At 38.1% G+C, this 26,321-nt stretch overlaps 2 protein-coding genes across 2 annotated transcripts in view; one reads left to right on the top strand and one right to left on the bottom strand.

Moving 5' to 3' along the window:
* Positions 1 to 26,061, top strand: part of GDE1 (glycerophosphodiester phosphodiesterase 1) — a 116,557-nt gene extending 90,496 nt beyond the window's left edge. The window contains exon 6 of the mRNA XM_020965268.2: positions 25,334 to 26,061. Coding sequence (XP_020820927.1) covers positions 25,334 to 25,430 — 97 coding nt within the window. The 3' untranslated portion in view covers positions 25,431 to 26,061. The remainder of the gene's footprint in view (positions 1 to 25,333) is intronic.
* TMC5 (transmembrane channel like 5) overlaps positions 1 to 26,321 on the bottom strand; it is a 104,229-nt gene that overhangs the window by 46,085 nt on the left and 31,823 nt on the right. Inside the window, exons 7-13 of the mRNA XM_020965266.2 lie at positions 22,459 to 22,546; positions 20,515 to 20,763; positions 16,654 to 16,805; positions 13,139 to 13,283; positions 10,512 to 10,667; positions 3,318 to 3,469; positions 1,142 to 1,220 (exon numbers count right to left, since the gene is read on the bottom strand). Coding sequence (XP_020820925.1) covers positions 1,142 to 1,220; positions 3,318 to 3,469; positions 10,512 to 10,667; positions 13,139 to 13,283; positions 16,654 to 16,805; positions 20,515 to 20,763; positions 22,459 to 22,546 — 1,021 coding nt within the window. The remainder of the gene's footprint in view (positions 1 to 1,141; positions 1,221 to 3,317; positions 3,470 to 10,511; positions 10,668 to 13,138; positions 13,284 to 16,653; positions 16,806 to 20,514; positions 20,764 to 22,458; positions 22,547 to 26,321) is intronic.

Genomic DNA, 26,321 nt, shown 5'->3' with positions numbered 1-26,321 from the left:
CTACCTATCTATCTGTAGATATATAAAGTAAAGATATCTACTTTAAAGGAGACAGCTCTCATTTGGATATATGTCCTAATGTGTTTGTTAAAAAAAAAATCATTCTGTCATTCATTTATAGTCATCTCATATTTTGAGATGAGGAGGAAGACAGGGAGAAAACACTTAATAAACTAGTTTCAATGACACAGTTCAGTACAGGGAGCTCCAAAATGGCTTGGGGTAGATTATCTACTTTGTAAAATTATACAGGTCCCTGAGCTCACTTTCTTCCCCAAGATGGGCCAAAATACCTGGTTAAATAATACCTCCTGCAGAAGAAGGGAAATGAAAGATGAAATTCCAATCAATTGTAAGCAGCTCTGGGGTAAGGTGTGGAAAGAATATTGATCAAATAGTTAAGTGGTTAAAATTAATTTAGGGGATTATGAGTAAATTATCTATGCTGTTTTTAGCTTAAGTTAGGGTAGATTATTGAAGATTTGTGGCAATTCAGTGAGAAAAGTCTAAACAAAAATATTTCCTTGAGTTGACTTGGAATGAGGAAGATTAGAGGAGGAAAACAAGAAACAGAGTTCTCTTCACTGGGGTGACCATCTCCTCAGGGCTATTGGTTAAGGCAATTCATTTTCTTTCTAGAACCGTGCTGACCTCCTGCCACATTCTGAATTATTTGTTCTCTTCCCTGATAATGTTACATTTGCTTCTACAAATTCATTGTCAAAAGGAAGACTAAGAAATATAACTGCACACACACTCTCTCTCTAGTCCTCTTCCCTTCCTGACTTTCCAGACTTCCTTCTCAACTAAAGTCCCACCTCCTACAAGAAATCTTCCTCTATGCCTCTTAATGTTAATGCCTTCATTCCCTTTCAGGTGATCTCCAATTTATCCTGTGTATGACTTGTTTCTACATAGTTCTTTGCATGTTATCTCCCCCATTAGACTGTGAGCTCCTTGAGACCAGGGACTCTTTTTGCCTTTTTTTGTATTCTCCTCTCTTAGCACAGTGCCTGCTACCTAGTAGGTGCTTAATAAATGCTTGTTGATTTATGTAACTGCTGGGAGGCTCATTCTCTGCCTGGTCATGAAAGGCTTAAGAGCAAGACGCAGTATCAGTCAAGAGAGTCTGAAATCTCACCTCTTCCTGCGACACCGCTACAGAGTTGAGCCAATAATAACAAAGAATCCCAATGATGGATATTTTCAGAAAGATATTCCTAAATGATAAAAAAGAAAGCGACCATTTTACCCCTTTTGAAACATGCTCTTTCACTGCTTTCTATACCTGTCAGAAGTGGGTCCAACAGTTCATTGATCTCACTGTTCCCTCTAATTAGAGGTATTCCGTCTAATTATAAAGTTCACCTACCTCTTTGCACATAGTACATGCTTAATCAATGTTGGTTGACTATCAGCCTAAAACACATAGGGCTCTTTCCACAAATAGATAAATTGGGGGCAGCTAGGTGATGCAGTGGATAGAGTACCAGCCCTGGAGTCAGGAGGATGTGAATTCAAATCTGACCTCAGACACTTGACACTTACTAGCTGTGTGACCCTGAGCAAGTCACTTAATCCCATTGCCTAGCCAAAAAAAGAAAAAATAGATTAATTATAAATATATAGGGTGACACATACAATCAATCACAATAACTCTTTTGTGTTCTCTGGCTTAAGTATTTTTTAGAAACATATTTTGTTTTGGGTTTGTTTGTATGTTGATATTTGTCTGCTATGTTAAAATAAAACTTACCAATAAAAATTTGTCAAATCTTAAAAAAAGAGAGAGTTCTGAGAACTTTGGAGAAAAGGGCATCTTTCCGAATTATTTTTGACCTAAGGAAGCCATTGAATTTTGGCAAGCAGCTAACAGAAGTAAAATATTAAAGTAAAGTGAAGGAATTAAACCCTTAGGTCACATCCATGATTTCAAGTAAGTACTCTGGATCTGAATGCTCCATTCTCCCACAGTTCTAAGAGGACAACGGCCATTGTATTATACCAATGACCTAAAGTGGATATGTTAGGAAGTCAGTACTGACAGACTGGCCAGTTTCTAGTTCCTCTGCCCTTGGAGAGATCAAAGGGACAAGTAACCTGGGTCTTATGGGTGAGAAAGAAAGACTACACAATATGAAAACCACTATCAATGAATGAAAGGCAGCAAGCAATTCAACCTCTCAGCATCTTGGGCAAAATTCTAAGACTATATAAGTCGCTGAGCAGCTGTTGTTCCTTACTGACAGTAGGAATTTCTTTATTAAAAATTCCTTATATCATAAAAATCACAGGTCCAGTTAAAAAAAAAAGATGGAACAATTGTGAAACTTCAATGGGTAGGAAGAAAGAACAATCCTGGGACTTCTCAATTCCCACGTTGGTTATTCAGTCATTTTTAAGTCCATGGCCACATTTGGGGTTTTCTTGGCAAAGATACTAGAGTGGTTTGCCATTTCCTTCTCCAGCTCATTTTACAGATGAGGAAACTGAGACTGAAATTGAAGGGTTAAGGGATTTGCCCAGGGTCACCTGGGCAAACTCAAGAAGATGAATATTCCTGACTCCAGGCTGGGTATTCTATCTGCTGTACTAAATAGCTGTCTCTAATCATCAGTTCCTAAATGGTTGTAATCTAGATAGGGCCTGCTCTACCAACATGTTTCAAGGCAAATCAATTCCAGCATACCTATAGCTAAATTATAATAATAATAGTTCATCAGGGCCTCTCCATTCCCCCACTCTTCCATTCCCCAGCAAATTCTTCATTTTCTTTCTATTAGGAAGAAAGGAAACAAGTACTTATTAGGCACTTATTATGTGCCAAGCACTAAGTGCTTTACAAATATTGTCATTTGATGCTCAAAACTCTGGCAGGTAGGTGATATTATGATCACTATTTTATAGTTGAGGAAGCTGAGGCAGACAGAGGTTCAGTGACTACTTGTCCAGCACAGCTAAATATCTGAGTTTGTATTTGAACTCAGGTCTCCTTGATTCCAGACCCAGCACTTTATCCACTTCATATCTACCTGACTCACTTAGAGATTAGAGTCAGGTGGTTGGGTAGTTAACCTAAGAGGTGTTCTCTTTTGTACTGAAGGGGAGGACAAATATCTCTATAGCCTAAGGAATCTAGAGACTTATTCTAGAAAAATGGGGTGGGAGCTGGGTTCATCATTGTTTACCAAGACTCCCTTCTCCATCCTTCAGGAAAAGCAAGATCACAGGCCTGAGATCATCCCCTAGTCCTTCCCTCTACCCCAGCTCAATGTAAGCAGCATCTTTAAGCACAAAGGTAGGAAGTTGTGACATACCTGGTAATGATAACTAAGACCTGATGTCGAGGAATTTCAAACTTTTCCACCAATCCAAAGGAGGAGTAAAATAGTGGTACAAAGAGATTGATGCAACACACCAGGAAAGGTAGCAATAAAGTGGCCGCCTGGTTTTTGTGTTCTCTCAGAAACTGTGGCAAGAGAAGAAGGGAAAAAAAAATCAAGAAATGGATCATTATTCAGAGGTTCAGTCAGCTGAGTCTTATCATGGCAAAGCAACAAGAAAAAGCAGCCTAGTCAATCTATACTACACCCTCCTTACCACTCTAGTCTAGGGTAAGAAGGCCCCCCAGAGGCTAAATCCTAGGAAATGCTAACATTTATACAACTGTTTAAGGTTCACAATGCACTTAATTTATCTTTTTTTTATGTGCTTTTGGTGAGGCAATTGGGGTTAAGTGACTTGCCCAGGGTCACACAGCTAACAAGTGTCAAGTGTCTAAGGCCAGATTTGAACTCAGATCCTCCTGACTCCATGGCTGGAGCTCTATATATCGCGCCTCCTAGCTTCCCCATACTTAATTTATCTTATTTGATCCTCACAACCTTATGAAGTAAGAACTATAAATATCCTCAGTTTTAAAGAAGAGGAAATGGAGGCAAGGCATTGCCTCCCACACCAGAGCTTTAAGGGAAGTATGTGGAGAAGAGAGCAGGAATCAGGAGGAGGAGACTGGAGCCTGGAAAAGATGCCCCAGATCCTGGAGGGCTCTAGATGATGGTAAGCATCACCACTGTGAAAGGGCTGCCTGACTAAGGGGTGCCTAGACACACCCTAGACATACACCTATGATAATACCTGTAGCAGTGATTAATGAGTCATACCTATAGGCCTGGTTGTTGTTTGCCCTTCATTTCAAAGAGGACCACTGACATCATGGTGCTGTCTTGACTTGACTAGCACATGAATTGGATTTAAGTGAGGCAGAGTTGCACAAAGTCTGCAGCCTCACTCTATTTTCCTGAGTTATCCAATCCAGTGGCAGGACAAAAGTCAAGATGACAGATACGGCAGATGACCTTGGAGTTTTCTTGGCAGAGATACTGGAGTGGTTTGAAATTTCCTTCTCCAGCTAATTTTACAGATGAGGAAACTGAGGCAAACAGGGTTAGATAACTTGCCCAGGATCACACAGCTAGAATATATTTGAGGCTAGATTTGAACTCATGAAGAGGAGTCTTTCTAGTTCTAGGCTCAGTACTCTATCCACTATGCCACCTATTATACTTTTAGGGAGTACTAATTATTAAGTTCTTCCTAACATCAAACCAAAATGTATCTCTCTGTAACCACCACCTATTGTTCGTATTTCTGCCCTCTGGGAACCATGAAGTTACAGAGCTAGAAGGAAACTTACAGTTCAAGTCCTGTCTCCTCAAATGAGCAGAACCAGGAGAACATTGTACACAGTAATAGCAATGGTGTGTGATGATCAATTGAGAATGACTTAGCTATTCTCAACAACACAATGATGTAAGATAATTCTGAAGGACTCATGATGAAAAATGCTATCCGCCTCCAGAGCTGGTATGACTGGAGATCAAAGCATGCTTTAAAATTTTTCTCTATTATTTTTTTTTGTCTGTATTTTATTTTGCAACATGGTTAATATGGAAATATTTTGCATGACTATACATGTACAATCTATATTAAATTGTTTGCCTTCTCAAGGAAGGGGAAGGAGGAAGGGTAGGAGAGAATTTGGAACTCAAAATTTTAAAAAATGTTAAAAAGTTTTTGTTTACATGTACTTGAAAATAAAAAAATAAAAATTTTAAAGTTCCATCTCATTCTATAGATTTATAGGGCAAGTCATTTAACCTCTGTTTGCCTTAATCTACTGGAGGTGGAAATGGCAAACCATTCCATTATCTTTGCCAAGAAAACCCTATGGATGGTATTGGTATCCATGAGGTCAAGAAGATTTGGATAGGACTGAATGACTGAACAATTCCCAACTCCCAGTCCTGAACCTTGTCCACCAAACCAGTGGCTCTTCAACTTTCCCATAATGGTTGAACTCTTCAGTTTAAATGAAACTTTGGCAGAACCTTTGTGGTAAAAATCCTTTAAAATTGTTATTTTAATGCCTATTAACAAACAATATAAGATTCATTTTTTAAAAAATAACAGGGTGTTTCAGGGTTCCTTTCAGCACCATTTGAGAAACGCTGCACTAAAGTAGCGGGAAAATCATGAATAGTATTAGAGGGGAGTAGCGAATGGATTTGCCTTATTTAAACACACATACTCATAAAATCAAAGATTCTCAGGGTCATAGGATGTTAGAGATAGAAAGGAAAGGACTTTGGCGATCATCTAGCTCAACCCCTTTATTTTTACAGAGAAAGAAACTGAGGCCAAGAAGTTGCTTGAAGTCACATAGCTATTTAGCAGCAAAACAGGACTAGAAGTCACATCTCCTGATTTAATTTTCAATTCAATTCACATTCACAGGTACATTCTTGGTACAAAGCACTATGTTCTTTCATGCTGTCTATTCCTTTTCAAGAAAACATTCTATCTAGCAGCAAAAATATAGAGGCTGCTAATCGGTGCAGTGGATAGAGTCGTGGGCCTGGAGTCAGGAAGACCTGAGTTTAAATCCAGCCTCAGACACTTACTTTCTGTGCAATACTGGGTAAATCACTTAATTTCTATCTGCCTCAGTTTCCTTATCTCTAAAATGGGAATCATGATAGCACCTACTTCCCACGGTTGTTGTGAGAAGCAAATGAGATAATATTTATAATAATAAAGTGCTTAGTACAGTGCCTGACACATAGTAGGCACTATATAAATGCTTGTTTCCTTCCCTAAATATACTCATGACTCTTAGCAGTGGCCAGAGCCAACAACAGGATCGACAAGTTTCTCCTCTTCTTTCCTGACACCCTCGCCCTTTCCAGAGGATACCATTACAAAACATGTTTTCTTTCAGCCCCATTAAAGAACACTTTTGGCTCTCCAGTCAACACCTCCCTGCAATTTCTATGGTGAACAGTGAGTGAGCAAATAGATCCTGTTTCAAGCCTTACCTTTTAAATAGCTTCAGGGTGTTGCCTGAATGAATTCATTGTTAAAGTGACCTCTGCCATGGCTGGCTGATAGATGGCTGGTTGTATAAAGCATGAATGTAGGGCAAGGGAGCTACTCTGGTAGTCTTTTGGGTCTTGAGAATTGGTAATGAATTACACCTGGGATTGAGTAGAAGGGTTTTGTGTTGTACCTGTTGCTTTTCTATATAGAATATAAACTCCTTAAGGGCAGAGACGGTTTCAGTTTTTTGCGTTTGTAATATCATCACCTAGCACTGTGCCTGGCATACATGCTTTAATAAATGCTTATTAATTGATGGTGAGTGGGTTAATAACCCATCTGAACTCATTCATCAATGATTAAAGAAATCCCACTCAGTCATACCCTCCCCTTCTCAGTGATACCCCTTGTCCTTATTCAAACGTTGCTCTCCATCTCCCATTCCTATTCCTCACAACCCAACCCTGAAAATATCCCACTCTAAAGCTAAACATCCCTTATATTGTGTTCTTTGGAACACTTGCTCCGTAGGTAGCAAATTTGCTTTCATCTTCCATCTCTTCCTTTCCTATTCTTTTCATCTTCTGCCTCTCACTGAGACTTGGGTTCTTTCTGATGACACAGCTTCCCTGGCCACCCTTTCCAGCAATGGGTTGCATTTTCATTTATTCTCTCACTCATTGGTCAAGGTAGGGGAGTTGAAATTTGCCTTATTCCCCAGTGCCACTTCCATGCTCTGCCTCTACTCTCCATCATCCAGTAATCACTTCTCCTTTGAAGTTTACACAATCCAAATCTACCACCCAACCAAAATCCTGGTAACCATCATCTACTGACTTCCAAAACTCCCCTTCTTTTGTCAGTTGAGTTCAGTGCCATGCTCACAGTTTTTCTCTCCTTCCCAATTCCTGTTCTCATGCTAGGGATTTCAATATACATAGGGATGCTCCCTCAAACCCCTAACCTACCAGTTCTTCAACTTGTTAACATCTGCACACCACTACAGAGATGGCCTTACCCTTGATCTTGCCACCACGTTCAAATGCTCCACTTCCATGTTTATGAATTCCAAAATTCTCTTAACTAGTCCAATCTGTCATCATGCCACCTCTCCCTCTGCCTTATAATGTTAAATCCTGCTCTTTTTCTTCACCATGACCTTGAATACCCTTGAACCCTTAGTTCTTTTCCAGGCTATCACCACTACACTGGCTATGCTCTCCTCCCCTTTCCCACTGTGGTGAGCCACTTCTAGTCTATACCATCCTCTCCTTTTAAATCCCTCACCCTCTTATCCTATCAAAGATCTTTCCCTGCCAAGCCTCAGTACTGAATTACTCCTATTATGCTGTCTTTGCCCTTTATGTGCTGCTAATTGAAGCCAGAGAAAATCACAAAATCATGCTGACTGGCTCCATTGCAAATCTATGTTACATAATCTCAACTTGGCCCTCACCAGGCAAGGCAATCCTTTAACACCTCTTTAATTGATTAACCCACTCTCCATAGCTGCTCTTCCAAAAAATGTTTAACTCTCCTCAAATCTCCCCTAGCTCCCCCTCCTCCTCACCTCTCAGTTGAGAACCTTGCTTCATAGTTCACTAAAAAAACTGAAACCATTGATTCTGAGTTCCCTCTTCTCTCCTCTTACAGATGCCTTCTGCCACTATCTCCTCGTTCATGTTTGTCTCACATCAGAAGGTGATATAACTCCTTCACAAGTACAAGTGATCCCATTGTACCCCAAAATTTCCCACAGACAGTCCCCTCTGTCACCCCCCACTCTTGCATTTATCTTCAATCTCTCATTGTCTACTGACCGTTTCCTATTGCCTACATATATCCCTGTCTCAAAAACATTCACTGGATCTGTCCATCATGAGCTATCATCCCATATCTCTCTTCCTTTCTGTGGCTAAACTCCTTGAGAAGGCTATCTACAATAGGTACCTCCCACGTACAATCTATTACTCTCTTCAGGCTGGCAAATTTATCATTCAACTAAATTATCTCTCCAAAGTTACCAATGATCTCTAAATTGCCATATCTTACAGTCTTTTCTCAGTCTTCATTCTTCTTGACCTCTCTTCAGCCTTTGACACAGTAAATCATTTTTTTCAAGATATTCTCTTCTCTCTGGGTTTTCATGAGACTACTCTCTACTGGTTCTCTTTCTACCTATTTGACCACTTCTCAGTCTCCTTTAGTGGATCTTCATCAAAGGCAAACCCACTAATGGTGGTGTCCTCCAGTGCTCTGTCCTAGGCTCTCTTCACTGTCTATATGCTATTTCACTTGGTGATCTCATCAGCTCATGGATTCAATTGTCATTGTTTTGCTGATAATTCTCAAATCTGCTTATCTAACCCTAACCTCTCTACTGACCTCCCGTCTTGCATCTCCAATTGCCTATTAGATATCTAAAAATGGATGTCCTGGGAACATCTAAATTTTAAATGTCCAGAGCTGAACTTATTATCTTTCCTATCAAACCCTCCCCTCTTCTTAACTTCTCTATTACTGTTAAGTAATAGAAAAGTAATTACTTTTAATCAATTACTTTCAAACTAATCACTTTTAGTCTCCTAAGCTCACAACTGAGGTGTAATTCTCAATTCCTCACTATCTTTCATCCTCCACATCCAACCTTTTGGCAAGGCTGTCAATTTTATTTTTGAACATCTCCTATATATACCCCCTTCTCTCCTCTAACACTACCACCATGTTAGTGCAAGCTCTCATAACCTCATGACTGCACTATTGCCTGCTTGAAGCAGGTCTGCTTGCTTCAAGTCTCTTCTCACTTCAGTCCACCTCTCCTCAGCTGCCAAAGTGATCTTCCTAAAGTGTTGGTGTGACTGTTTCACCACTGTACTTCAGTATTTCCCTATTATTTCCAGAATCAACTATAAAACCCTGCAGTTGGTGTTCAAAGCCCTTCATAACCTAGCCTTCTCCTACCTTTCTAGTCTTCTTAGACCTTGGGAGGGGGGTGTAAAGTAAAACAAGACACTCCATCCACCCGCTCTGGGCATTTCTTTGCTTTTCTTTTTTTTCTGGGCATTTTCTCTGGCTATCTCCCATGCTTGGAATGCTCTCCTCATCTCCACCTCCTGGCTTCCTTGGTCTCCCACAAATCCCAATGAAAATCTTACCTTGTACAGGAACCTTTTCTACTTTCCCTTAATGCCAGTGCCTTCTCTGTTTTGATTAGAAAGAATGAAATGAGAACTCTATGAAACTTTTTTTTCCCATAACCATAGGCCCTCGTTTATCACCTGTAATGGAGGCAGCCCCAAGAACCTGGGGATTTATAAGCTTTTTCTTCTTCAGAAGTACACGGGTTGGGAGAGTCTTTATTAATAATAATAATCCTTTGCATTGTGAGTGTTTTATACTTTTCACTATGTGTTCACACCACATAAAGACCACAGGTCTTTTCTATATGACTCTCTGCTGAAACCCCATATGTATCAGGTCTCCTTAAGAACAGGGTCTGTGTATCTTACTTTTCTATTTGTAGCCCCAATACTTAGTGGAGAGATTGGCATATAGCAAGCACTTAATAAATGCTTTTTCATTCATCCATTCATTCTCTTTCTCTCTCTCTCTCTCCTATTGGATCCTTACAACAGCTCTGTGAATTCAGTAGGGCAGGTACTTATTATTAATCCCAACTGGTTGGTATTTTTGAGACTGGGTCTGCCTATCTCACCCAGGCTGGAAATGAAGCAGGCACTCACTGATCTACCCTACTGCTGATCTAAATAGGAGCTCTGACCCCTCCTTAGGCAGTCAGGTACCCTTCCTCCCTCCACTCAAAAGGCCCACCATATTGGTGCTGGGGCTAGTATGGACACTACACTAATTGGTTTAGCTCACTGCAGCTCAGAACTCCTGAGCTGTTGCAATCCTCCATTTTCAGTCCCACCATAAGCAGGGATTACAAGTGTGTGCCATGATTCTTGGCCTTATTATCCTCATTTTACAAGCCAGAAAACTGAAACATAAAGAAATTAAGAGACTCACTTAGCTAGCTAGGAACAGTCAGGATTAGAACCAGAATGGCCTCATCCCTAGCCTGGAACTCTTCCTTGTATCTTGTGTTGTCTTCTCCCCCTCTAAGGAATTACCTTCATGTTATTAGAAGCCAGGAAATAAACAGCCGCACAGCAGGCAACAGCCACCCCTGTGGAAACTATCCAGGCTGCCAGGTGGATGCAAAGACGAGATAACCTCTGCTTGAGAGGTGTAATCACATTCTCAAGCCGGATTTCTGACAGATTCTCCTGCAACCAGAAGGAATTTTTCAGGTGATCCATTAATGCTCCTACCATGTTAGCAACAAACAATGTACTGCCACCCCCCCAGCCTTCCCAAGAGACAAGTCATCCCCACATCCAGAGGCAGGACAAGAGGGAACAGTTTTCCAGAAACCAAATAAGCTAAGGGGAGCAAAAGAGTCAGATGTTGTGCTCAGAGAATAAAGATTGGGAAGGGAATGATTAAATTACAAAGCATGGCAGAAGGGGAGAAAAAGGAAAAAAAATGAATAATTACTTAAAAAAAACTTTTTAAAAATTTAAAGTAACATTTTAAAAAAATCAATCTATCCCTTGCAATCCCCCCCATACATTAATTTTTTAAAATTTCTTAATATATTTCTACATAGTTTGACAAAACAAATTCCCACATAGGTATGTTTGAAAAGGTATGCAAAAATAAATGAAAAGGATATTTGGGATAACTATAGTGATAGAAGAAACAAAAAATATCAATACAAACTTATAAAAAATGACAAAGCATTTATGAAGCATAGTCCTTGCACGTACTGTGCTAAGTGCTAGGGTTGCAAACAGAAAAAACAAGACATGCTCCCTGAGACAGTGAGGTGTTGTATTCAAGAGGCAGAACAAGACACACATTTTTGGACATGACCAATATGGGAATTTGTTTGGTTTGACTATGTATATTTGTTACAAGTTTTTTTCTTTATTTTCTTTTTTTTTCATTGGCATGGGGGAGATGGAAGGGAGAGAAAATAAATGCTTATTATTAAAAAAAAAAGAGAGAAGGGATTGTAAGATAAAATTAAGGAGTTTGCATCAGATGATCTCTAATGTTCTTTCCAGTTCTGGGAATCTAAGAAGGGGGTTAGGGATGGGGTGAAAGCACAACAGATGTTCCCAAGCTTCTTTTTTCTTTTAAAAAATTTTGTCTGAACGTTTTAAAAAAAAATAAAATAAGCATTTCTATATAAATAGCAGAACAGAAAAAAGAGGACTATACATGAAACTATAGGTCCAAAGAAGGAAATGAAAGCTTTTCAACATATATGAAGAAAATAAACATGAAAATGCCCAGAAAAGAAGAAATAATAGCAATATATATACTATGTTGATATGAAAATAACAGCACAACCTAATAAGTGTGCAGATGAAAAAGAGATTAGAAGAAACCATAGAAATAATGATTATATTAGTCATTAAAATATCATAAATATATTATTTTCCTTTTGGAATATTATACAGAGTTTGGAGTTTATATTTCCATGATTTTTTTTATTCCTTATGTTGTTATCTGATCATCTTTATTAACGGTTATCAACCTTAAATAATTTCTTTTTTAAAGAAATCCAAGTATTTCTTGGAGAATTTAAATCTCATGCCAATCACTTCCCAACCTGTCCAAACCACTTCTGCTATAACCTAAAATCATAGGTGGAGTATCCTGGGTAACATTCTAAAATATCACCTCCAAATCTACCCTTTCTTCTCATCACCCAAACCCCATCTAGAGTTGTAAACTTCAGCTATGGACATCTAAATTTAAACTTTAGGAAGGGCAAAGTAGATGGAAGAATGCAGATGTCTCTGTCAATGGAATCCCCTATGATAAAAGGGCTGTTTGGGCAGCATGTCCAGATATGAATCTAAACTTAAATATCTAAGTCAAATGTGGAGTAAGGAGCATTTCAGTTTGTAGAGCCAATGTGTATAAGAGAATTTCACAGTCTCTTTTTTAAATCTCTTGTTTTAGTCTATAATAGCCTACTGTCTTTTATGGATGAGGTATTTTTCTTTTATAATCTGGTTAGGCAGCCATGGATGTGTTGCTACCTGTTTTTGGGGGAAGACACATCTAAATTAGCATTTTTCATACAACTGAGTATTTGAGACCTGGTCAGAAGATAGGATGGACATCTTAAATAATGTTGTTTTTATCTTCCTGATCACAAGAAAATGAGTTGGTAGCTGTCTGAGTCTTAGCTACTATCACCCACAGGCAGTACAGAGAATTAAAGGTGTTTTAAACTGTGCTAAGTGATGCAGTGGAGCAGTGGTCTTGGAACCAGAAAGACTCATCTTCATGAGTTCAAATCTGGCCCTAGATTATTTACTAGCTGTGAGACCCTGAGTAAGTCGCTTAACCTTGTTTGCCTCTGTTTCTCATCTATAAAATGAGCTGGAGAAAGAAATGGCAAACCACTGCAGTATCCTTCCCAAGAAAACCCCAAATAGGGTCATGTAGAGTTGGAGAAGACTGAAAAATGACTTAACAACAAAAAACAAGAAATACTAAGCCACTTTTGTACAAGTCCATTAAAAATCATAAGAATGGAGCAGGATGGTTGTAAAAGCTACTGGCAACCCATCAATACCACGGAGCCCAAGGCTAACTCATAAGACATCACAGAGGAAAAGTTAGACAGATGAGAGGTGGAAGGAGGGAAGATGTGCTTAGCAAGTCTTAACTATACCTTGAGTTCTATGATAAGGTTTCTTTGCTTTAGCTTCACAGCTTTCTCACAAGTGATGGTGAAGTCCCAGGAAAAGACAAGTTTAGCAGTCCCTCTGGAGTAGACGTGAGGGTTAATGAAGTTATTCCGGAAAGAACAGGCCATGCTATGAGAGGCAAAAACAATACATCCAGCTCTACCAAAATCCTGGAGTGTAGTAGGAGGAATAGGAAACCCAGATGAAAAAAAATTTATACACATACACACACACACACACACACACACACACACACACACACACACATACATATATATATATATCAAAGAGCTCAGGTGAAGGTATTATTTCCAAGTCTCTTACCCTGAAAAGAATAACAGCATTTCTTTAATGATGCTTTCATCTTAGGGTTGACTACTTTTTTTTTTCAATTCTAAAAGGTGGGAAGCCACTTTAATTAGCAGGATCCCCCAGGATAGTTGTTTTAGATATATAAGTAAAGTCACAAAATAGACGTGTACATCTATCAGGGGAAAGGAAGTGTACCAATTGCCATTACATTTGGTTCAATCCGATTCAATATTTATTGAAAAACCTATGTACAAGCTGAGGGCTTTGCAATGATAAATAAATCACAGTTCCTCTCCTCAAGGAGATTATAGTCTAACGAGGGAGATGACAGGCACATGTGCAACTATAATGCAAAGCAGAGGATATCTAAATGCAAAGGGATATAAACAAAATACCATGAGAATTTAGAATCACCTTTGGTACTGGATTATCCTAGAAATTTCATCATAAAGTTTATTTTGCAAGTTAGTACCATGGCATGTGTGGGAGAAGAGGACAAAATTTCTCTCCCCAGATGAACCCCAGGGACTGACTTCAACAAGTTTCCTGAGGTTGGCAGCTTCCAGAGAGCCTCCTCATCTCCCCTACCTCATTATTTCTTACCAAACCCCATGGTATCATACCATGAACTTCCATGGCATGTTTGTGTAACACATAGATCCCTCCCTCCTTAGAAAGTGCCCTGCTCCAAGGCAGGTTGACTCCATCTTGTTCTATATCGGTCATCTTGCTGTAAATGACCCGAATGTCCTTTAGTGTTTCCTTTTTACCTCTTATCAGTACAAAAAAGACTTAATTGCTGAAGGTGGAGGATCCCAGAGTCCTGGGACAGCTCTCTTCCCTGTCTGGCCCAATGGGCAGACTTCTTTGATTTAGTGAGATTAAGTATACACTCCAATGGTAACTTCTTCATCTATCTCTTGTAGGTAAGAATATACATTTTTCTCCAACAAGCATACTATTCTTTTTGCATAATCACCTGGTATTTTTGAATACTTATCTTTCTTTTCTTTGTTTCACACAATGTTACTTTGAATATTCTTTAATTTATGAATACTGCCCTAAAAATTCGGAAACTCATTTCAGGCTCAAGGTAGATGCTATCCATCTTGCTATTTACCCCAACCAGCCAGAATAAATAGCTAATTGCTTCACTTTTAAGTGACAACTTACTGCTATTATCTGACCCTGATTTAAAAGAACCCCAACTGAAAAGTAACAACCCTCTTGGGTACTCCCAAAATTCTACTACATGTGCATCCCCAAAATAGCCTTATAGCAGAGCTCCAGTTGCAATGTATTGTAAAGAAAAGAACATTGCTTGGTTTGGGTTTGAGTCTTGATTCTCTTATTTAGTAGTTATGGTACACTGGGTATGTCACAACCTCTCTGAGCTTTTATTTCCTCATGTGTAAAACAAAGATAATTATGCTTGTACTACCTGCCTCATAGTGCCAACATGGTTTAGTAGATATAGGACTGAGTTTGGAGTTCGGAAGAAGGGTTCAGATCCAAATTTAGACACTAGATATATGACCCTGGGCAAGTCACTTAATCTCTGCGTGCCTCAAGAAATTCTCTAGGATTGATTCAGTAAGTCAAGGACATGTTAAGATTTATTTTAATGGACACAGCTCCCATACCAGGAACTCACCACACTGATGAAATCATAGTACACCTTGGGATAACTACTTTCTACGATTTCAAGTTGGTAGGGACATCAGAAATTATCTAGTCCAACCCCCTCATTATGCAAATGAGAAAACTGACTAAAGAGGTCAAAATACCTGCCCAAGGTCACATAAACATTTGGGAGGAAAGTGCTTTGCAAACCTTTTTTTAAAAAAAGGTTCAACTGCTTAAGCTAATCTCACAAAATAGACCTCTTTCTGGTATATCCCCACTCTGCTGCCCTAAGGCAAATAAAATGGTGAAACAAGTGGTGAAACTTTATCCCAGAGAGATAAACACATGGGCAAACATATTTATGGCACCAATTTTTCTCATGGCAAAGAATTGAGGGGATGCTCATCAACTGGGAAACAGCTAAACAAGTTGTGGTATACAATTGTGGTGGAATACTGTAAGAAATTAAGGGGATGGTTTCAGAAAAACCTAGGAAGATTTATATGAACTCATGTAAAGTGAGGTGAACAGAACCAGGAGAACAATTTATACAGTACCAGCAATATTGTAATGATAATCAAAGACTTAGGTGCTCTGATCAATACAATGATCCACAACAATTTCAAAGAACTCATGATGAAAAATGCTATCTAACTCTAGATAGAGAACTGTTAGACTTTAAGTGCAGATTGAAGCATATTTTTTTTCATTTTATTTAGTTTTCAGGCTTTTTTTTGGCAACATGGCTAATGTGGAAATATATGTTACATAACTTCATATGTAAAATTGGTATTGCACTTCTTGCCATCTTAATGGGTGGGGGAAGGGCTGAAGGGAGGAAAAGAATTTGGAACCGAAAATAAAAGAAAAACAATTAAAAAGAAAAAACAACTGGTGAAATTTGATAGACAAATATGCAAAATAAGAAACACTTTGGAAGTGACCAATAATAAGGACTTATTTTGCTTGACTGAGCTTATGTGATACACAGGTTCTATATTTCTTTCTTTGTATCTTTTTTCTTTTCCTGTGGATAGTGGGAAGTGGGATTAAAAAAAAATCAATGCTTGATATCTGTTGGTTAGTTTTGCCATACTGCTTTTTTTTCTTTGAAAATATTTGTATTGGGGAAGCTAGGTGACACAGTGGATAGAGCACCAGAGTCCTGAAGTCAGGAGAACCTGAGTTCAAATCCGGCCTGTGACCAAACACTTGACACTTACTAGCTGTGTGACCCTGAGCAAGTCACTTAACCCCAATTGCCTAAAAGAAAAAGAAAAACAAAAAGAAAATATTTGTATTAATATTTTAAAGCAGGAAAAGGAGTGGGAAGAATATACTAAAAATGAATAAAATATTTTTAAAAACCCAAAGGGTAAAAACAAGATGTGAAAAAAATAGTGAAACTTTTTATTTCTTTACTCTGAACTTGCATTTTAAGTTCTAGGCTATTGAGAGTGGTTCGTAGCACACATCTTAGACATCCTAGTTAATGATGAGCTGCTGAATTTTATCCAAGTGTGAGAGAAAGCTTTGAACATAAAGATGCAGAACTCCATACCTATAGAGTAAGGAAAAGAAGCAGATGACCAAGTATAGTCCGATCGTGAAAATATATGCCAGCTGCATGTTGTAAGAGGTGTTGCTTCCTTTGTGCTTGATAGTTGAATTGGAATAAAACCCATAATACAGCACTGTTTGTTGAAAAGAGCCCTGAAATGAAAGAAAAGAATCCTGAAATGATACAGTGAATTCTGAGTCAAACCACTTCTCTGGAGAATAAACAAATGAACTGAGTAGTTTGGATTGGTTATTTTCAGTTTGGTAGGAAACTGGGCAACTGAGTTTTTTAAATGTCCAGCCTCTCCCACCCTCTATTGCTCCCAAATCTAGAGAAACCTTTGTCGCTGTGAAACGTTGGCTAGAAAGGAATCTAGTCATCTCTGAAGATATAAACATTTAGGTGCTATGGTGAACAAACTTTAGGAACTTGATCTTCCCCTGATTCCATTCCACATGAAGAAAATTATTTGTCAAGTATAATTAAGTCAAGCCAAATCCCCATTAGACTGTGACCTCCTTGAGACCAGGATCTGTTTTTTGCCTTTCTTTTTTTCCCCAACACTTAGCACAGTGCCTGGCACATAGGAGGCACTTAATGAATGCTTGTTTACTTGACTTGACTAAGTTAGAGAATAGGCTAAGAAATTTTCCCCTAATAGATGTTAAGTGCGTTGGACTATCATTTGGTTCTTGTTGGTTACAAAGCTCCTGTTTCATTCCAGTGACGGAGCAGAAGCTTCTGTATGGGAGTAAGAAAAATAATAAGCTCAAAGTTCACCTCCTCTAAGAAGTTCTTGCTGATTACTTCTTTATTGCTTCATTCTTTATTATCCCAACACTTCTACATTAAGCCTGTGCTCTATGATTACATATTTTCTATTTCTTTATAATTATCTTTAAATTGCTTCAGATATGTACCTTATGGTTTCTAAAGACAAAGACTGCATTTTTTATTTTTCTTATATTTCCCTACCCACCCACTCCCACAGCACTTAATATAGGACTAGATACTTAGTAAGGGCTCAAAATGTAGACGTTTGTCAAAAACAAGTGAGGTATTTGGAACTATGCCTCAGAAGTCATTAAACTGTGAATGTTCTTTGACCCAACCATACCCCAAAGAAATCAAAGAAGGAGAAAAGGAACTTAGATAGGTAGATATAGATACATACATATATCTATATATGGATAGATAAATTTTTGTGTATATCTGTATATGAAAATATTTCTAGCAACTGAAAGGTGGAAACCCAAAGAGTGTGTCCCTTTGGGAAATGGATAAACAAATAGTGGTATATGAATGTAATAGAATTTTATGTGCCTTAAGAGATGATTAAATGGACAATTTCAGAAAAAACTGGGGAGATTTCTATGAATTGATTGCAGAATGAAATGAGCACAACTAGGAGAAAAAAATATATATACTATAGCAACAACATGATAGAGAAAAACAACCTTGAAAGACTTTGGAACTGTACTCAATTCAATGAAAAGCCACCAGTCCAGAAACCAGAAGATGAAACATGACACTCCTCTTTTGCCAGAGAGGTGATGAACTTAAAAATGAAGAGATTTACATTTTGGGGTATGGCCAATGTAAGAGTTCGTTCTGCTGGACAATGAATGCTTATGGGGGGGCTTTTTTCTTTTCTTTTTTGGTTGTTCAATTGGGGAGAGGCAGTGGGAGGAATAATGCATGAAGAATAAATAAATACATTTATTTGACAAACAGTTTAAAAAAAAACACATGTGAAAGATCTAACACATATTGGGGAATCAAAGTTATATTACCAAAAGTTTATGATCTTGTTTTATGATAAGAAGTTATAATAAGAAATATGTCTTCAAATGATATGTCTAAGTCTCTTTTGGGGAAGATTAGTGAGGAAAGTCACTGTCTCTTTCTTTAATAGCTCCCTCTACTGTTAAACAGTGGTAGAGCCTTAGACACTTAGTTGTGTCACCCTGAGCAAATCAGTTAACACTCTTTGCCTCAGTTTCCTCATTTGTAAAATGAGCTGGAGAAGGAAATGGCAAACCACTCCAGTATCTTTGCCAAGAAAATCCCAAATGGGGGTCACAAAGAGTGAGACACAACTGAACAACAGCAAAAACAGTCTCAGAACTATACTTAACTTTATTAAGTGCCTACTGTATGTCTAAGCACTATGCTAAGCATTTTATAAATATTATCTCATTTGATCCTCACAAAAACTCTGAAAGATAGGTGCTATTATGATTCCCCAATTTATAGTTTAGGAAACTAAATTTCAGAGAGATTAAGAAATTGCCCAGAGTCACAGAGCTGGGGGCGATGTAAACACAGGGCTTCCCAGCATTCAGTCCACTGTACCACAAAACTGAGGCTAATTCTTATCAGTGGTCACCATCCTCAGATAACTCAATGAACTCTTTACTCATGTCCAAATAGTTCTTGTCCTCTCACAAACACATACTAGTCAGTGGGTATCCACATGCACCTAGCCACACAAAGTATGAAGCATACCTCCTCTGGACCCACTGGCAAATAAGGAGACACATACATTCACAACAAAGGAGAAAAGAGGGTGAGGGACCAGACGTTAATGTGGAATACATCAGGCAGAATGCATCCTAACATGTGTCTTTAATAGCTTTCTCAGAAAAATGAGAAGGAGCCAAGTCATGAATAACTAGCAAAGAAGGGACTTCCGTGTGAAGTTTTTAATCTCTAAGCACATGAGTTTCTCTGGCTTAGATGGTTCAATTCTAACATTGCTTTCATTTATTCATTTATTTACCTGGCTGGCAATTGAATTTTATTTTGCTTAATTTGTGCTTTTATTTATTTGCCATCAATTTATTTTTTGCTTTTAAAAGTAATTATCAAAAAAAGTGTTGAACTATTGGGAGACATTGTATTGATATTTTCTCATATTCCTGAGACCTATATATTTCAGCATCTATTTATTGAACTTCTATTCTCTCCTAAGTAAGTGAGAAATGCAAAGGAGCATAATAAGTAGTCTCTGGTCTCAAGGCATTTATAATCTAGTGGAAGAAACAATACATATATATGTAAAAAGTTAAAAAAAATTTTAACTCCAAAAAAGCAGTACAGACAAAAAAACGTTAAAGGAGGAAGAGACTGATTACTATCAACTGGAGGGATTAAGAACAGTTTTATGGTGGGGGTGGAGCTTCAGCTAAGCCTTGATAAAATATCAAGTTAAAAAAAAGGAGAAAAGAAGATATTCTAAGGGAGAACAATGGTGCTACCCCAAAACAGAATGCAAATACATACACACAATAATACATGCACATACATGTGTGAGTACATAGGTATATATCTATATGTCTGTCTGTCTATCTATCTATCTATCTATCTATCTATCTATCTATCTATCTATCTATCTAACTCTACATTTGATTCTCTTCCCACTCGGCATGATAGTCTAACATTGTTTTTAGAAGACAAGCAAGAAAGGAGAGTGTAAGAAGAGAGACTCCCCCTAATTCATCCAATGACTCGAAGTGAGAAAAAGGACTTCATGTAGTAGGACTAGTGACAAAGTTACTATTTCTCAACAATTCCTAAGAAAAAAAACAGGGCTGCTTATGGAAGCAGACACTATGACTTCCATGTTTTAATCTAACTTTAGGGTTAGGTGAAACTCAATTGGAATTCCTATTCTACTCCCTGCCTCATACTCTTCCATGTGCATTTCTCTAGGGAGTCATCCAGTTGTCACATTTGGAATCACAAAAATCTGTCACGTTTGTTTGGATTTAGGCTCATGGGATAAAAATGTATGATGTCTAGGTTTGACCATACCACCAAACACACAGCTTAGAAATCAGAATGCTATCAAATACATACTGCTCCAGTGAGAAGCTCCAGACCAGTGAAGGAAACATTGTTTGGCTTAGGATCTGTAAGCTGAGGGATGACGATGAAACCAAAGTTCACAATAAATGAAAAAATGTTAAACTTGAGGAGCCATGTCAGGAAACTGAAGTAGGAAAGTACGCTTGTTCCAAATTTGCTGCCAATGATCTTGAGGGTCCTCTGCCATACATGCAGCGACTGGAAAAATTCTGACATAATGTTCTTAAAATGCCGATAATACTAGAGTTAAAAAAAGAAGAGAAAAACAAGTGATAAGATAGCTATATAAAAGAGTTGAGGGCTTTGGTGGACTACAAGCTCAACATGGGTCAACACTGTGACATGATGGTCAGAAAAGTGAATTTGGTCCTGGTCTTCACTAAAAGAAAGACACAGTAACTATACCTGCGAGGGGATAATCCCAAGGCCTTCTGCCTAAAGAAGAATCCTGATGCTGCCACTTGCTACCTATTTGACTTTGGTCAAATTTCTTGCCTTCCCTAGGCCTTAGTTTTTTCATCTAGAGAAAGAGATTTAGACGCGATGATATTTCTAGGATCCCTTGTAAATTCAAATTGTATCATCACCAAAGTCTTTTCAAGTTCTATGATTTTAGGTGGATCGAGTTACATCCCAGAAATTATGCTCAAATCCCTCAAATTCCAAAGTTACTTGCCATTTTTATGTGACTTCAGGCAAGTTGTAACTTATCTGGACCTCAGCTTTCTGATCTGTCAAATTGGCAACAATACCTTTTGGAACCCCCTCTCATAGGGATAGTTTGGGGGAACAAATGAGATATCATATATGAAAGTACTTTGTAAAACTATAAACACTAGATAAATGTTAGCTATGTACAATGAAAGTCTACTGAATAGCCTGCAGCACTCTACACCAACACCAGTGTTACGAATACACTGGAAATCATAGCAAAATAATGTCTGCTTTTTTTTCTCCAATTCCAGCCCTCAAAGCCCAACTTTTGTACTAGAAGATATAGAGAGGGAGTAAATTCTTAATAATGATAATACTATTAATAATAGCAATAATAGCTAACATTTGTGCAGTGCTTGAAGTGGTAAGTTCTTAATAATAAAATAAATAAAATAATAAAAGCTAACATTTATATAGTGCCAAGTATTCTACTAAGTGCTTCACAATTATTATATCATTTGAGCCTTACTTAATAACCTTCAGGAGGTAGGTGCTAATATTATCCCCATTTTACAGATGAAGAAACTGAGGCAAGCAGCAGTAAGTGACTTGTCCAAGGTCACACAGTTATTAAGTATCTGAGGCTGGATTTGAACTCAAGTCTTTCTGACTCCAGGATCAGCACTCTATTCACTGTGCCACTTAGCTGCCTCATTAAATTCTTAATTAGTCATAAATTAGAGGAAATGATGAAAAACAAAACACAAAAATTAAATCTCATAATTTAAAAAAAATTTTAGTTGAAATAAATAAATTCAACTTTGAGGGATAGGGTATCGATGTTTTGAACCATTCCTATTTTCCTATTCAGCACATCCTAATTTCTGTGTTTCTAAATTGGGAAATAATGGATTACTTCCAGACAGCATTTATATAATTCATTGAGATTTACAGAGCACTTCATGTACATTATCTCACTTGATCTTCTCTGATAAAGCTGAGCTAAGTAATATGGTCAATGGACACTAATATTTTAGGTATTATGCCTCCATTTGATGAAACTGAGCCTTAGAAACATGTGACTTACCCAGAGTCACTCAGCTAGTAAGAGTTAAATTTGAACCCATGTCTCTAAGTGACTCTCAAAGGTAAATCAGGATGGTTTTTTCTTTGCTACCTCCCTGATTCTTACGTGGCATCTCCACCCGCTTGTCCCTTTTATTCATCAGCCTCTTCCCCTCCTCCTAAACTCTCCCTTCCCCAAGGCAAAAATTGGCTTACCAGTGCTGTTGCAGTCAGGCACTGGGTACAATAATTTAACTGAACTGAATGGCTGGCAGGTTTCTGTTTCTCCATATTAACTTTTTTCCTGTGTGGAATGGAAGAAGAGACTGACAAACACAACCATTATTCAGGTGCTCCCCCTTTCTCTTAAGACTATGAGATGCATTTCAAATATTTCAATGCTTTGATAAACCTTCCTTTGAGGAAGGAAAACTTGTCATTTGCCTGTGTACTAGGACAGATCTGAACTGTGGTATTGCCAAAAATCATTTACAGATGGGACAATCAAGACCAAGAGAAATAAAGTGACTTGCCCAACATCATACAACTAATTAGTTGGTAGAACTGAAAACTGAGCCCACTTTTCCTGAATCCAAGTCCAGTGATCTTTCCACTACCCAGTGATGCCTCTCTGTTTTTATTCCTTTATTTTTCTTTCTCTAGGCCAGGGGTGGGGAACCTGTGGCCTCGAGGCCACATATGGCCCTCTAGGTCCTCAAGTGTGGACTTTCAGGACTTTCAGGCCCTGGATTTGTTCTGTGAAGTTTGGATTCAGTCAAAGAGTGGAATTTCAGGACCTAGAGGGCCACATGTGGGTTTGTTCTGTGAGGTCTGGATTTGGTCAAAGGGCTACTCCTGAGGACTTAGAGGGCCACATGTGGCCTTGAGGTTGAAAGTTCCCCATCCTGCCTAGGCCATGAATATCACACCAACAACAGCTCGTTAACTTTCTTCTTCTAACAACTTGCTCCTAATTAGTTAATCTCTGAAAAACCTCTGTCCTTGGCCAAGTCATCCAAGCTCCACAGTTTTGGGTTGCCTCATCTACATAATGGGGCTGCATTTGTGCCCTTCTTTGTATCCATAGTGCTTAGCCCACTGCCTGGCACATATTAGGTGCTTAATAAATTCCTTTTGCTTGCTTGTTAATAATATGTTAACTGCTTGAAAGCACGGGACAAAACTAGATGAGCTAAAGAGATCCATATCATCTCTAAGATCTGTGATTCTAGTAAGTTGTTTCCAAGCTTTAGATGAAGTGATTGCTTTTTATAGGAGTGTTTATTCTCCAGTCCTTTACTAATTCCATCATCTCATTGCTCTGGATAAACCAATCATGGAGGCAAACCACAAACCCATTATCTTTTGTCATCTTGTTATTTTTTCTTATGTCCTTCTAGAAATCCCCTATAATGAGCTACCCAGCATGCTGAGGGCTTTCCTCATTCTGTAGTATCTTGGCATCACTCAGCCTGTCCATATGTTACCTCTAGCTCTCACGGCCTGACTGCTCCCTTCCTTTTTGGTTATACATATCTTGGATATCTTTCTATGCCACTTTTTGCATGTAGGTCATCTTTGGTAACATGCTGTACCCAAATGAAATTCATCATGCATAGCTCCACAGGATTCTATAGAAATGCTGGCAGTTCTATTATTTGCCTATTCATTATACTTCTCCCACTAGCCCACTATAAATGTTCTTGAAACAATCTAGCTTAGCTGAGTCTCATAACAAGTTTTTCAAAGATATTGTTTTTCCCTCCAAAACTCTTCATGTTTTGGTAAGGTAATGTTGATGGTTATCTCCAACTGTCTTTTTCTGTAAGATTTTTATTATTTGACAATTAAGTTTATGTTATAAAGTGATATTATCCTTGGCTGTCATATCTTTCCACTTTGCAAAGAAATCAAGTGTTTTGTGGCTGAGATAATTTTTGCAAAATTTGTCTCCTTACTGTAGAAAATGTCTTATATCAGTTAAAACTTCTATAACAAACTGTGATAATCAGAGTCATTGTTTTTTCTTTGTCCATTTCCCATTTGGGAGTACCAATCACTTATTTGAGTAAGTAGTATTGGAGCTGGTATAACTTCTTATCTTTACTCTGTCTTCTAGGTTTGGTGTTGATTTTGACTTTTGCTCTAACTAGCTCTTAGACTGTAAGCCAACAGCTAATTATCCCACTGACTACCAGTCATTTTCTGTCTGTTAATATATGCTTTTATTTTTTGTTATGTTGGGTGCTTACCATGTGGAATGCCTTCTAACTCTCTTTTTAAAATAAAGTATTCATAATATAGAGGCATGGAACTTTAGTATAGTCTACCAGCCTTTGACTGCTTTCATTTCCTAATTCCACAATTTACTTTCTCACTCTTTTCTTCTGTCTATTACCTCGTTAAAGTCAATGTCAAAGCATATGTTGAATAGATTAGAGGATCTCGGTGAGTTTTTCATAAAACATCTCTGCTTCTTCATCCACTTCACTAACCATTAATACACAAACTCCAAATATCTGTCCATTGGTCTTCTTGTTTATGCTATTCACAAGAACTCCAAGGGGGAGATAGTTAAGTGTCTCATGAACTGTTGTTTCTTTTCTTTTCTTTCTGGCTTTCTTTGGTGAGGTGATCGGGGTTAAGTGACTTGCCCAGGGCCACACAGCCAGTAAGTGTTAAAAGTGTCTGAGGCTGCATTTGAACTCAAGTCCCCCTGACTCCAGGGCCAGAGCTCTATTCACTGAGCCACCTAGCTGCCCTGAAACATTGTTTCTTGCTGCATTTGTGTACACAATGAAACGTTTATTTGTTCTTTCAAGGAACCATTTAAAAAAAAATTTAGTTGCAACTTCTTGTGTATTTTGGTTTCGGCTGAAGACAAGAATACAAATATTGACAAGGTTCAGTTCCCCCCAGTAGTCTGATCAGTTCTCTGATGAATGAACAAGGATCTTAGGACACCCATAATTAAATTAATATTGCTAGTCTAAAAACTATGTGAGTGTCTGCCCTTTCTGCTCTCCTTTGTATTGCTCTGCCTAGACCACACAGGACTAAGAGCCATTTTGTATTTTTCTCTATTTCACAGGTCAGACTGGTCATCCCATCAGCCTCTTGGCACCTTCAGGAAAACCATGTGCTCACTAATTCTAACTATCAGGCCAATGCAACTGAACTTGGATTAAAGGCAATGCTAAATATTGCTTCTGAAAGATAATTGAAGGAACATATGTATCCCCCTCTTGGTAGAGAATTTTGCATACACTAACAGATCCCTTCAGGAAGCTGGCTGGTTTGCATATACTAAAGATGCTTTCATTGTGCTTGTTGGATTGACTTAACTGTTTTCCTTTGTTACAAGGGAAGGTTCTATTTTGGGGGCAAAAAGATCACAGTATTATCAGGTAACAACCGTAATTGAAAAAAGCAAAAAGAATCTGAAATGACTGAATTGAGGGAAAAAATTAGGCTATCAAAAAGCTGCTACTCATCTGTTTATTAATGTCTCAACACCTGACAATTCAGGGTGTGATAAAGTACAAATTTCTGGCACAAACACATGGGAGCTTCACCTTATCCCAGTCCCACATTATACACCATTACGTATTTTAAGGAGGAAGAATCCTGCAGCTAGACTGTGTCTTCACCAAAAAACAAAACAAAAAGTACTCCAAGTCATTCTCTTTGAATTGTTACCAGTCTTAGTATTAAGTTCAGAAAGGAACTTGTGCTAAGTGGGATTTGTAACAACAAAAAAAAAGTTTGTATCAATTGGTACAAAAATTTAAAATTCAATTAAAAATTTAAAAAATTCTATGATCTATATATTTTTTAACCTACAAAAACACTGCAGAAAGAATTCATGCTAACAATACTTTAAATATTTCTGGGAATCTGAAACTAAAAGCCTTGCTTATCTCCATGATGTTATTTTATTTTTTTTTCCTTTTTTGGCCAGGCAGTGGGGTAATGTGACTCGCCCAGGGTCACACAGCTAGTAAGTGTCACGTGTCTGAGGACAGATTTGAATTCAGGTCTTCCTGAATTCAGGGCTGGTGTTCTATCCACTGCACCAT

Source organism: Phascolarctos cinereus, unplaced genomic scaffold, assembly GCF_003287225.1.
Source record: "Phascolarctos cinereus isolate Bilbo 61053 unplaced genomic scaffold, phaCin_HiC Scaffold_4;HRSCAF=312, whole genome shotgun sequence".
In the NCBI taxonomy this organism is placed as follows: domain Eukaryota; kingdom Metazoa; phylum Chordata; class Mammalia; order Diprotodontia; family Phascolarctidae; genus Phascolarctos; species Phascolarctos cinereus.
The sequence above is the reverse complement of the archived record's forward strand: the minus strand, read 5'-3'. Positions and strand labels throughout refer to the sequence as shown.